Source organism: Sciurus vulgaris, assembly GCF_902686455.1.
Source record: "Sciurus vulgaris genome assembly, chromosome: 11".
NCBI lineage: Eukaryota > Metazoa > Chordata > Mammalia > Rodentia > Sciuridae > Sciurus > Sciurus vulgaris.
This window is the reverse complement of record NC_136472.1, coordinates 27,724,031-27,738,317: the sequence shown is the minus strand read 5'-3', so window position 1 is coordinate 27,738,317 and position 14,287 is coordinate 27,724,031. Positions and strand designations below refer to the sequence as shown.

At 36.8% G+C, this 14,287-nt stretch overlaps 1 protein-coding gene across 22 annotated transcripts in view; it reads right to left on the bottom strand.

The window, feature by feature from the left end:
- Positions 1-14,287, bottom strand: part of PHF21A (PHD finger protein 21A) — a 173,881-nt gene that overhangs the window by 19,229 nt on the left and 140,365 nt on the right. For all 22 annotated transcript variants that reach the window (XM_079103427.1, XM_079103412.1, XM_079103429.1 and 19 more), the window contains one exon: positions 13,673-13,966. In XM_079103427.1, the coding sequence (XP_078959553.1) occupies positions 13,673-13,966 (294 nt within the window). The remainder of the gene's footprint in view (positions 1-13,672; positions 13,967-14,287) is intronic.

The following is a 14,287-nucleotide window of genomic DNA, read 5'->3' as shown; positions in this document are numbered from 1 at the left end:
TTGATTGGTGGGAGTCAAGACTTCAATCCTACAAACACAACATCAAAAGATGTCGAAAATCATAATAAACATCTTTCTATAAAAACAGTGAGTGCAAGTGGTCTCAACTCCCCAATTAAAAGACAGGTTGACAGAATAGTTTAAAAAACAAGACCCAACTATATATTGTTTGTAAGAGCCTCACCTTACAGGCAAAGACAGCCACAGGCTAAAGTGAAAGGATGGAAATTGATGTACCATGTGAATGGGGTCTGAAAACAAGTAGGAGTAGCTGCTCGCATATCTAACAAAGCAGATATCAAAGCAAAATTAACCAAAAGGGACAAAGAAGGTCCCTTCACACTGGTAAACGGAATAATCCAACAAGAAGATATGATGATAATAAATATTTATGCCTCAAATATGGGTGCAACTAATTACATAAAAGAGACACTACTTGAATTAAAGCCTCAGAGAGAACCCATTACAATAATACTAGATGATTTCTCTCTCACCATTTGCTAGGTCACCCAGACATAAACTCAGTAAAGATTCTTTGGACCTGAAAAATATTATAAATCAAATGGATCTAAGAGACATCTCTAGACTATTCATCCAACAAAACTGAATTCACATTCTTCTCAGCAGCTCATGGAACCTTTTCCAAAATAGACCATATTTTAGGTCACAAAGAAACTCTTAGCAAATACAACAACAACAACAACAACAACAACCACAACCATAAATACCCTGATAAAATTCTTTGCATCTTATCACATCATAATGGAATGAAATTAAAAATCAATACCCAAACCCCACAGAAATTACATAAACGCACAGAAGTTGAATAATACACTTTTAAATGATGAACGGATGATCGAAGAAATTAGGGGAGAAATTTAAAAATTCTTAAGACCCAAATGAGAATAGTGATACTATATATCAGTATCTCTGGAACACTATGAAGGCAGTTCTAAGAGGAAAGTTTATAGCTCTGAGTGTCTACATAAGAAAACCAAAAAGGTTCCAAATAAACAACATAATGATGCATATCAAGGTCCTCAAAAAACAAAAACAAACCAATTCCAAAACTAGTAGAAGGAAGGAAATTATTAAGATCAGTCAAAATAATAAAATTGAGAATAAAAAAGAATTCAAAGGATCAGTGAAACAAAGAGTTGGTTCTTTGAAAAGACAAAACAAGATGGATAAACCCTTAGCCAAACCAACCAAAAGAAAAGAGAGAAGACTCAAATTAATAAAATTAGAGATGAAAAAGAAATCACCACAAACATCACAGAAATCAAGTGGATCATTTTGAAAAATTTTACTCCAATAAGCTGGAAAACCTAGAAGTGGATGCATTTGCAGATACACCTGCCCTGCCAAAACTGAATCAACACAGAAATCCTAGACAGCCAGTAACTAGTAATGAGACAGAAGCAGTGATAAAAACAAAGAAAACAGCAAAGTACATGACTAGAAGGATTTTCAGCTGAATTCTACCAGACCTTTAAAAAGAATTAATGCCAATGCTCCTCAAATTATTCCATGAAATATAGAGGGATGGAACACTTCCAAATTCATTCTTTGAAGTCAGTATCACACTCAAACCAAAACCAGATAATGACACATTAAGGAAAGAAAAACTTTATCCAATATCCAAAACCAATCCAAAACCTTATCCAAAACCAATATCCCTGATGCAAAAACCCATACTAAAATATTAACCAACTGTATTCAACAAAATATTAAAGAACATTATACAACATGACCAAGTTGTTTTTATCCCAGAGATGCAAGAATGATTTAACATATGCAAATCAACAAATGTAATTCATCACATAAACAGAATCAAGGACAAAAACCACTTAGTTAACGCAATAGATACAGAAAAAGCTTTTGACAAAACTCAACACCTATTCATGATAAAAACACTGAAGAAACTAGTGATAGAAGAATCCTACCACAACATCATAAAACTATAAAAGAAAAACCCAAAGCCAATCTTATAGTAAATGGGGAAAATCTGAAAGCATTTCCTTTAAAATCTGGAACAAGAAAAGGATATCCACTCTCACCACTCTTATTTAATATAGTGTTAGAAATTCTAGCCAGGGCAATTAGGCAAGAGAAGAAATCTTGGATTGGCAGAATAATACTGTTAAAAATGGCCATAGTAGCAGAAACAAAACACAGATTCAAGGCATGACCCATCAAAATACCAACAACATTCTTTACAGAACTTCTAAAACAGTCCTAAAATTCATCTGGAAGAATAAAAGACCCAGAATAGCCAAAGCAATTCTAAGTCAAAAAAACAATGCTGGAAGCATCATAATACCTAATTTCAAATTATACTGCTGAGCTATAGTAACAAAAACTGCAAGGTACTGGCATAAACACACACACACAGACCAAAGGTACAGAATAATGGAAGACACAGACACAAACCCACAAACCTAGTCATCTGATACTCAAAAGATGGCAAAAACATACACTGGAGAGGACAGCCTTTTTAATGAAGGTATAATGCACACATGTGGGAAACAAGATTCTTAAAAATCTTAATGCTGTGAAATATTTTACTAGACCTGAAAAACTAGCATAATCACAAAAATCTTTCACTTTCTTTCCTGGACACTGTCATATTTTCCCTCTGCTTTCCATAATATGACATCAGGAAAGTATAAGCGATCAATACTGTGGCAAGCGCTCCTATGGGGCACAAATGCTGCCGTGTGTGTGTGTGTGTGTGTGTGTGTGTGTGTGTGTGTGTGTGTGTTGCCAGAGTCCTGTCCCATGTCTACCATAAGCTACTCAAGAGTGAGGACTATTTAGTATGCCCTTGCTTTGCACCCCTTTGTGTTTAGTGTAGAACCTCACTCATTACAGGAACACAAAAAAGAGTTGATTGATGATCTGAGTAAAGATGACCCACCAGGAGAATCATTCATCTTTTCTCCCCGCGCCCCTCCCCCCCCCCCCAGTTTAACAAAAAAGGCCACATTTCCTCCATAAAATAAAGTTCCTAAGGGAAAGTAGTTTATAGTGACATTTTCAGGTCTAAGTTTATTTTCATAGTTCTTTGAATGTAGAAGGACAGAAATATAAGAGAGGAGAGAGAAAAGGTCAATTGTAAAGGTTTGCTGCTCCATCCCAAGGCTGTGAGAAGTAGCTCCCTGGAGCCCCGTTCTTCCACTTCTAAGGCTGAATAAAGCCTTAGAATGGCAATGCCTCCGGGGAACGAGATTCCTGTTCCTTTCCACTAAGGAATTACCCATGGTGCAAGTGGCTCTCTCTTTCTCTCTCTCATGCACTAAGATATACTATCTGAGTGTTAGATAAAGAATGCCAAAACATTCACTCAAATAAAAATAAAAATAAAAAGATCAAAACACCATGTGTGGGGGGTTGCCTTTCTCTCCAGGATCTCTCGGGGAAGCCAGCTACCATGTTATGAGCAGCCCTATAGTGAGGCCCAAGAAATGAGGAGCTGAGCCCTCTGCCCACAGCCAGCCAAGAAAGGCCAAGAACCATGCGACTGAGCTAGCTCAGAAGTAAACTACCCAGCTCTGGTTAAGCCTTGAGATGACTGCCTGGCCAACTAGTCTGACTACAAACTTGAGAGGGAACTTGAGCCAGATCCACCCAACTAAGCTGCAGATGAGAAGGTAGTAGGATAACATATTTAAAGTGCTGAGAAACAAAATACAACGATCAACCAAGAATCCTGTATTTACAAAACTATTCTTCAAAAATGAAGAAGAAATGAAGATATTCCCAGATAAACAAAAGTGGAGGATGTTTGCTCTAGTGTATCTGCAAAGAAATGCTGAAGGGAATCCTTCAAGCTAAAATGAAAAGACATTAGACAGTAACCCAAAGCCTTACAAAGAAATAAAAACTCCAGTAAAGGTAACTACTAGGTAAATATAAAATCAGTACTATGTAGTTTTGATTTGTAACTTTTCATTTTGATTCCTATATGACTAAAAAGTCAAGTGCATAAAACGATAATTATAAATCTAAATCAATAGGCACACAGTGAAGAAAGATAAAATTTGTGACAAAAACATTATATAGAAGGTCAGTTTGCATAGGAGCAGAGTTTTGTATATTATTGAAACTAAGTTGGGATCAGTTCAAATTAGATTGTAAAAAAACATATGAATGTTAACTATAATCCCCATGGTAACCACTAAAAAAAAACAATTAAAATATATATAGGAAAGGAAATGAGGAAAGCATTAAAATGGTATACTAGAAAAAAATCAAACACAAAAGAAGGCAGCATTGGAAGGACAAAGAAGCATAAGACATCTAGAAAACAAAGAGCAAAATGACGTAAGTCCTTTCTTACCAGCAATCACTTTGAATGTAACTGGATTAAACATACCACTGAAAAACAAAGTGGCAAAATGGATGAAATAAATAATCTAACAATGTGTTGCCTGATAATCATTTGAGAGTGAAAGACACAGAAAGACTGAAAGTGAAAGGGTGGAAAGAGAGTTCATGGCAGGCACAGTGGTGTACAACTGTAATCCCAGCAGCTCAGGAAGCTGAGGCAGGAGGATTGAGAGTTCAAAGGCAGCCTCAGCAAAAGCAAGGTGCTAAGCAACTCCATGAGACCCTGTCTCTAAATAAAATAGAAAATAGGGCTGGGAGTGGGCTCAGTGGTTGAGTACCCCTGAGTTCAATCCCAGTACCCACTGACCCTCTCAATCCTCCCTGAAAAGAAAAGGCACAGGGCCAGATGACTTCATTAGTGAATATTCCCAAAACATTTAAAGACACCCTACTTAGTGTCTTCCAAATAATAGAACCTATTCATTCTATGAGAGCAGCATTACTTTACTACCACAAGAATAGAAAATTACAAATCAATTTCCCTTGTAAGTATAGCTACAAAAATCCTCAACATACTACTACCAAACTGAATCCCATTTATGGCATATTAAAAGGATGATACACTCTGACCAAGCTGGATTTATCCCATAAATGGAAGAGCAAGCTGTTCAACATAAGAAAATCAACACAACACACCACATGAATAGAAACAAGGAAAACACATGATCATTTCAATTGGTGCAGAAAAAGCAAAGTCCAGGGGCTGGGGGTGCAATTCCATGGGAGAGCACTTGCCTGGTACACACAAAGCCTGGGTTCAATCCCCAGTACTTAAAAAAAAAAAAAGAAATCCACCACATATATACAAATGGTAACTACATGAGATGCACATGTTAATTAGCCTGACTGTAGTAATCATTTCACTATGTATATCTTTTTTTTTTTTCTTTCAGATAAACCAGGAAAACAACTTTTATTGGAAAAATCCAACAGAACACCAAGTTAGTTTTACATATTTTATATTAGGTCATAGTGCCTATTCACTTTCATCACTTTGTATATATATATCAAATAATCCCATTGTATATCTTAATACAATTCTTACTTCTAGAAAGTCCAACGTCCATTCATGATAAAAAGTTCTCAGACAACTAGAAACAAAAAGGAACTTCTTCAACTTTATAAGTAATATTTATAAAAAACCACACCTAACATCATGCTCAATGGTGAAACACTGAAAGCTTTCCCCTAAGATCAGGGACAAGACAAAGACTTTTGCTTTCACTGCTGCTACTCAACACTGTAACAAGAATTCTAGTCATGGCAATTAGGTAGGAAAAAGAAGTTGAAACATCAAAACTGGAAAAGAAGATATACAACTATCTCAATTTGCAGGTGACATGATTCTAGATACAGAAAATTGCAAAATATCCACAGAACAACTATTAGAGTTAATAAATTCAGCAAAGCTGCTGCAGGGTACAAGATCAAGACAAAAATCAGTTATGCATCAAAGGATAGTCTCAAGAAAAGGAAAAGATGACCTGTAAAATGAAAGAGAATATTTAAAAATCATATATATATTCATGTGTGTGTGTGTGTATGTGTATAAAATAAGGGTCTACTATCCACATTATATAAAGGATTCTTACAACTTAAGAGAAAAACAACTCAATTTAAAAACTGGCAAAGGGTTTGAATATATATTTCTCTGAAGAATATATATAAATGGCCAATAGACACATGAAAAAATAATATCGTTAGTATTAAGGAAATGCAAATAAAGATTAGAATGCCATCCACTTCACACCAGGCTGGCTACAAACAAAAGGAAAAAAATGAACATCAAAAAAGTAAAACAGTAAGCACTGGCAAGGGTGTGGAGAAAAATGGGACGCTCATACACTGCTTCCAAGAGTAAGAATGATTTAGCCATTGTTCAGAAGGTACCATAAAGCATGACTCTGAGGAACAACCTGGCAGTTCCTCAAAAAGTTGAGAATTACCAAATGACACAGCAATCGCACTCGTAAGCATCTAGCATAACAACAGGTACCTGTGTGCATACTTACGCATCAATGTTCATAGCAGCACTATTCGCAAACCAACGGGTAGAAAAAACCCAAATGTCTACCAACAGATGAATGGTGCAACAAACATATATACACCATGGAATATTATTCAGCCATTTACAAAGGAAGGAAGCATAAACATTACAATGTGAATGAATCTTGAAAACATTACACTGTAAAAGAAGCCAGACACAAAAATTCACATGCTTTATTATTTCATTTATATAAAATATCCAGAATAGGTTAATCCATAGACACAGAAAGCAGACTGGTGACTGCCAGGGGCAGGGGGCAGGGTGAATAAAAAAATAACTGCTTAATAGATACTAGTTTTTATTTTGGGGTTATAAAAATGTTTGGGAACTAGACAGAGATGGTGGTTGTATAACACTGTGAATGTAACTGAATTGTAACATTGAATTGTTCGCTTAAGATGGTTAATTATATGTGATGTGAATTTCACTTCAATTTTTAAAAATTAGGTTAAGAAACAAAAAGATTGATTAATCTAAAAGCTTGGTCTCTTATCAGAGATAATAAAGTATTATCCAGAGTTGAAGCTGCCATGCAGATGTTATTTTCTGCCTACATAGTATTTAAAGAGTTACTAGTATTTTAAAAACTAGGCAACTTTTCTCAAAACATCTGGATTTTGGGCTTTTCTTCAAAGTTTCCATATGATAAAAACTGGCTACTGCCAAGCAGCAGCTGCTTCCTTGAGAAGGAGCACATTACTCTGCAGATCACCACAGTCGCTTCCGTTTTCTATTGTCAATTATTATCATGCTTGTCTGATTATTTAAAAAGAGGAATTAAGAAGAAAAGTTGCTTATCTCTTGGACTCATATTTCAATTGGAAGTGGAAAAATAAAAAGTCCACTTGCTTACTTCCAACTTGCTTTACTTATTTATATTTCCTGTTTCACATCCTCGGCTATTTGAATTTGTAACTTTTATTCTGTTTGATATTAAAAAACACAGAATCTAAAAACTCTGACAAGTCTAGAACCCTGAATTTCAAATTTGCCTTCTGAGACTTGACTGCATGAAAAAATCAGTTAGGTGCAAACGAATAAACATCCAAGTAGTTTCCGTGTCACTAAGTCCCAAGTTTTCAACTCTGTCAATGAAATTGACACTAGAGCTTTAAAATATGTCAGAGATCATAGAGTTTATATATTATATTAATTGATATAACACAATTATTAAAATATAATTATAATTTTATTTTATAAGTATGCTCTATATTTACATATGATATGCTATATTTAAGTTTTTATAGGCATTCCACATCTGAGATGAGGGGACAGGATGGTTAATCAGGTTAAAAATTTTGAATTGAAGGTAAGCAACATCCATCGTTTGGTAACTTGGATCTTGGGGATCAGGGAGATCATCAGTTCAGGTTTACTAAGAGGGAAGAATGGAACTGGAGGGTATTGCATTGAATGGCATTCTCACCTTGTAAGAACTCCTTTTTTAGAGGGTATTACACAGGCTTCTATGAAGAACATCTATGGGAGTAGGGGCATTCTGGCAAGCTCTCCCCACAGGACCTTCACTGCTTTCCACACAGAGGTCCTTGTTGCAGGGTGTGGATGGGTTGGAGAAAAGGAACATAACTCGGGAGACTGTAACTCTGCGTCAGACATAGTCCAGTGCACTTTAAACTGTTTATCTCATTTGAGGATCAACAGGGGTAATCTCCAATTACTGTAGTTTTGGTGTTTTTTTCCTTTTTTCCCTCCCAAATTGAAGGTTCATGGCAACCTTGTGTCCAGCAAATCTCCTGGTGACACTTTCCCAGCACCCTGTGCTCATTTCATGTCTCTATGTCATATTTTGGCAATTCTCACAGTATTTCAAACCTTTTCATTACTATATCAGTTACAGTGATCTATGGATCTTCGATGTTACAATTAATTGTTTGGGGGCTCCATGAGAGGAACCCATAAAAGATGGTGAGCTTGTTGGGTGCAGTGGCACATGCCAGCAGTCCTAAGAGTCTACAGTTCAAGGACAGCTTAAGCCCAGGAGTTCAAACTGGCCTGGGTAACAGAGCAAGACCCCATCTCAAAAAAAACAAACAAACAAAAAAGCAAACAAACAACCTCCTTTCCCCCTGAAACAAACAAAAACAAAAGAGAAAAAAAAGAAAAAGATAGTGAACTTCATTGATAAGTAATACTATGTTTGTTCTGACTACTTTTCTAACTGGAGGTTCCCATCTCTCCCTGTCTCCTTGGGCATCCCTATTCCCTGAGACACAATAGTCCTGAAATTATTAGTTAAAAACCCTACAATGGTCTCTATTCAAGTGATAGGAAAAGTCCTACATCTCTCATTTTAAATCAAAAGCTTGAAATGATTACAGTTAATGAAGAAGGTGTATTGGAAATAGAGATGGTTGGAAAGCTAGGCCTCTCGTGCCAGTTAGCCAGTTTGTACAAAGGATATGTTCATGAAGGTATTCAAAGTCCTTCTCCAGTGAACACATGAATTAGAGAAAAGTGAAAGAGCCTTATCGCTGACATGGAGAACTGTAGTGGTCTGGATAAATCAATCAACCAGCCACAACATTCTCTTATGACAAAGCCTAATCCAGAGCAAGGCCCTAACTCTCTTCAATTTGAAGCGAGCAGTAGTTGGTTCATGATGTTTAAGGAAAGAAGCCTTGTCTACAACATACAAGTGCAAGGTGAAGCAGCGAGGTCTGATGTAGAAACTACAGTGAGTTATCTAGGAGACCTAGCTTAGATAGCCAATGAAGGTGGCCATCCTCAACAAAAGGTTTTCCCTGTAGATCAAACAGCCTTATACACAGAGAAAAGGCCTTCTAGGACTTTCATAGCTAGAGAGGAGAAGTCAATGGCTGGCTTCAAAGCTTCAAAGAACAGGTTGCTTCTCATGTTAGGGGCTAATGCAACTGGTGACTTTAAGATGAAGCTGGTGGTCATTTACTATTTTGAAAATCCTAGGACCCTTAAGAATCACACTAACTCCACTCCACCTGTGCTCTATAAATGAACAACAAAGCCTGGATGACAGCACATCTGTTTACAATAAAGTCTACTGAATATTTTAAGCTCACTATTCAGACTTCCTGCTCAGGAAGAAAAAAAAAATTCCTTTTATATTACTGCTCATTGACGATGTGCCTAGTCACCCAAGAGCACCAATGGAGCTGTACAATGAGATTAATGTTGTTTTCATGCATGCTAAGACAACATCAATGCTGCAGCACAGGGATAAAGGAATAATTTCAACTTTCAAGTCTCATCATTTAAGAACTACATTTCTCAAGCTGTAGTTGCCATATGAAGTGATTTCTCTGGTGGATCTGGGCAACGTAAATTGATTATCTTCTGAAAAGGGTTCATCACTCTACATATCATTAAGAACATTCATGATTTATAGGAGGAGATCAAAATATTAACATATACAGACCTTTAGGAGAAGCTGGATGACTTCGTGGGGTTCAAGACCTCAGTGCAGGAAGTAAATGCAGATGTGGTGAAAAGATAAACGAACTAGAATTAGAAGTGGAGACTAAAGATGGTGACTGAATTGATGCCATTTCATGCTAAAAGTTTTTTTGTTTTGTTTTTCTTGTACTAGGGACTGAACCCAGGTGTAACTTTACCACTGAGTTACATCCCAGTTCTTTTTCATTTTTTATTTTAAGACTGTCTCACTAAGTTGCTGAGGCTGACCTTGAACTTGAAATCCTCCTGTCTCAGCCTCCTGAGTCTCTGAGATTACAGGTGTGATGATAAAACTTTAATGGATGAGGATTTGCTTCTAATGATTGAGCAAAGAAAGTGGTTTCTTGAGATGGAATTTTCTGTGGTGAAGAAGCTATGAATATAGTTGAAATGGCAACAAAAAGGATTTAGAGTATTACATAAACCTAGTTGATAAAGCAGTGGCAGAATTTGAGAGGACTCACTCCAATTCTGAAAGAAGTTCTACTGTATGTAAAATGCTTTTGAACATCACATGGTACACAGAAATCTTTGGTGAAAGGAACTGCCAACAGATGCAGCAACCTCCTTGTCTTATTTTAAGAAGTTGCCACAGCCTTCTAACACTCAGCGACCACCAACCTGGATCAGTAGGCAGCCACCAACGTGACTGAAGGCTTAGATGATTGTTGGCTTTTTTTTTTTTTTTTTAAGCAATAACATAATTTTAAACTAAGGAATGCAAATTTTTTTAGACATAATACTACTGCACACTTAACAGACTACAGTATAGTGTAAACCAACTTCTACATGTACTAGGAAAGCAAAAATTTCACGCCTTAACTAGATTCACTGTGGTAGTCTGGAACTGAACCCAACTCTCTCTGATGTGTGCCTGTAAAGATTAAGCCTCAAAGTACTTTAAACTTTTCTATTTGTTCTCTCAGAGCCACAGTGTAAAGTGGCTTCTAATAAGGAGTAAGACAGGAGCTCTCTTATCTGGGCTGGATAAGGAAGTTGATAATGCCTGAAAGGGGAAGAAGTGAGACCCCTGTTGGTATGACTGGCACTGCCATGAGGCCACTGGGCCTACACAATTTGCCATGCTTCCTTCCCTGGTGGCAGAATCTTAGTGCCTGCTTCAAATGTACCAGAGACTGAGCTCTGTGAGGGTACAGATTTTGATTTATTCATCTTTGGATACAGACACCACAAGCAGCAAAGCAGCTGGCATTTAACCAACACATTTTTATTAAATGAATAATGTTACCAACCTAAAAGAAACAGCAGAAAGCAGAAAAGAACCCAGGTCGTCTGATCATACTGAGAACACTATATATGCAGGTACAGTGGTACTTTCAGGGTTCCATATTTACACTGCTTTACTCTTGGCCCCATCTGTGAGAAGCCTTAATGGCTATAAATGTGATACTGGAAATGAAATAAAGGAGAAAAGAAGGATAGTAGAAAGATCTGAAGTAAGAGAATTCTGAAAATGTCATCTAGTCTAAAGAGTGTCCCTGTTGATCGGGCTTAGTAATCTGTAAGACTGCTATGCCAGGAAGCCTGCCAAACTAAAATAGACAATGATTAGATCCCTCTATTATTATATTTCTTACTCCAAAAAGAAGAAAGACTGGAATTTACTGCTACAAAAAACAAAACAAAACAAAACAAAAAACAACAAACTGGGGCCAGGGTTGTGGCTCAGTGGTGGAACACTACGACTAGCATGTGTGAGGCACTGGGTTTGATTCTCAGAACCACATATAAATAAATGAATGAAAAAAATAAATAAAGAAATAAATGAATGAAAATAGAGGTCCATCAACAACTAAAAAAAAACAAAAAATAATTTTAAAAAACAAAAGAAATTTTAATTAAGAACTCAGGCATAATTTTTTATATTAAAATTAAAATTAAAAGCTGTATTGCCTTGCACATGTGAGGCACTGGGTTCGATCCTCAGCACCACATAAAAATAAAATAAACATATTGTGTCCATCTAGAACTAAAAAAAATTTTTAAATAATAAATTAATTAATAAATAAAAAGCTCTATCAACATGTAACACCAAGACATGAAAAGATGCTTAAAATCTATTAAGTGGAAAAAGAGAAAGTATGATCTATCAAAATATATAAATGTCTTCTATTGCCATGTACAACAAATTAGTACAATAAAAAATTAAATAAAAAACAATATATAGGTTTTGGTTTCTGTTTTAAAAATATGTTAGCATGTACACAGAAAATATTTGAGGAAATATAATCTAAAGTATTAATAGTAATCAACTCTTGGGGGTAAAATTCTAAAATTATGGCACAGTTTATAGTCTTTATCGATTACAGGAGAGAGCACTTTCTACAATTTTCATTTTTGTAATGTTTGCATTTTTAAATGAACATGTATTACCTCTATAATTAAAAAAAAGAATCGTACAAATAAAATCAAACTAAAAAAAATCTATGTCTCTATTTAAAAAAAAAAGTCAAAGAGAGTAATATTTAGTGATCTTTAGGGTGTTATGAAACCACCTTCTGTGGGACACTAAGGCACCTCAGAGGGTCTCTGAAAACCAGCACAGGACAGGAGGGCAGAGAGATCTCCAAATGTATCCCCCTAAACTCCCGAGCTTGAGCATTTGAATTTTAATATTTTATACTGAAGTTCTAATGCCAATGAGTGTCTGAAAACTTCTGATCTAAAATATGTGTAAATAATTTCTTTCGGAAGGTCCCTCAGTACTTCCCAGGTCTGAGCAGGCTCCCCAGGAATAGCAATATGCACTCTCATGTTTCCTGAACACATGTTGGTAGCTAGCTTCTTTGAATATAAAGTCTGCCACATTTATGAGCTTCCTGAGTACAAGGTCTAGTGCTCTGTGTGTAAGGTTCCTCTGCTCAGAAGGTCAACAGAGGAGGAAGCCTTTCATTCCCTACCATGTAGTCAGTCTCCCTGAATCATGGTCTGCTGCCATCCAGAGGCTGAAGACTGAACATCACCAGAGAATATTTTTCACCATGAACAGGAAGTCAATTAGAGATAGGTCAATGACTTTAAAACAACTTGCTTGAAAAGGGATGCTTTTCTCTCTGCAAAATTCCTTCTCACCACTGATCTTTTTTTTTTTTTTTTTTTTAAAGAATAGAATATAGTGAGTGGCTGTAAATCCCCTGTTTTGTTGTTGTCCTTTTGTTTTTAGAGGGCTCCAAAGGACCCTTAAAGTTAGTTGTATTATTCCAGTCCCATCAGTTTAAGAGAAACTTTGACTTCAGAAAATATAAATGAAGGGTTTCAATATCTGAACTAAAATGTTTGCACCCTCTAGAGCATGATTTTTGGAAATTTGACTTTGGGTACACATTATCTCTAATAACCATGGAAGAGCTTTGAAATAAATTTCTTTCCCTGTTTTGTTTATTCTTCCTGATTCTCTCAGTAATATCCTTATCTGGATTCTTATTGGGCCGAATCTAATATGGCGTTTTCTGTTTACTACATTTGTGCTTCCTGGCTGAAGTAGTGGAGCCTGTCTGTGAACTTCTACATCAGAACCAGCAGGGGGAGCTCACTCACACAAGAATCTGAAGCCCTTTCTAAAGGGATGGTGGGAAAAGCAATTCAACTTGCTTCAGTAAGAAGGGTTTTTTTGCAGGTGGAAGAATTATAGAATAAGCAACAGGTTATCAACAGTGGTGCTGAGATGACGAGCCCTTGACAAAGTGTATTTAGAGAGAGCCCAGCCGCCAGCGCCTCAAGGGCAACGCTACCACCCATGGCAGGTGCATATCCTTCCCGTACCTGTTTTTCAAGGCTTGGCTTGCTAAGCTGTACAGTTTGAGGTCCAGCGAGTCTGGTCCCTGGAGTAGCTATCACAATGCTGGTGAGCTGGGCCATGGGGAACGTTTTGGCTATGGTTGCGGTCTGCCCATTGACAACACGGACAGGGTGAATGGAGTTCTGGGATGTGGGGAGGGTTGTCGGGGTAAACTTGGTCAGCATGACGGGCCTCTGGATAAGTTGAGGAGCTGCAAGCATGGGAGGAGGTGCTGGGGCGATAGGAATGTTATTCTGAGCCACAGGCTTGGGTCGAACCTATGGGGGAAAGAGAGAATAATTACTGTATTAAAGATACTTCTCAAGTTCTGTAAATCTAAAACAAAATCTTCCACACTATGTATGTGAAATGGTACTTAATATAATACTTGTTAATATTTATTTTCTTATTATAATACTTCAGATCTTAGGACATAAAATCTTACAAAAACCATTGGCTCCCAACAGGATCCAAATGCTACCCTTGAATGCAGTAGTTCTGATTCAACTTTCAGCTCCCTCTTGTATAGTGTACTTCTGCTCTAGACAGAGATCAAAGGCCTGAGCCAGAGAATACTCCCACCCAGAACTTGTGCCCAG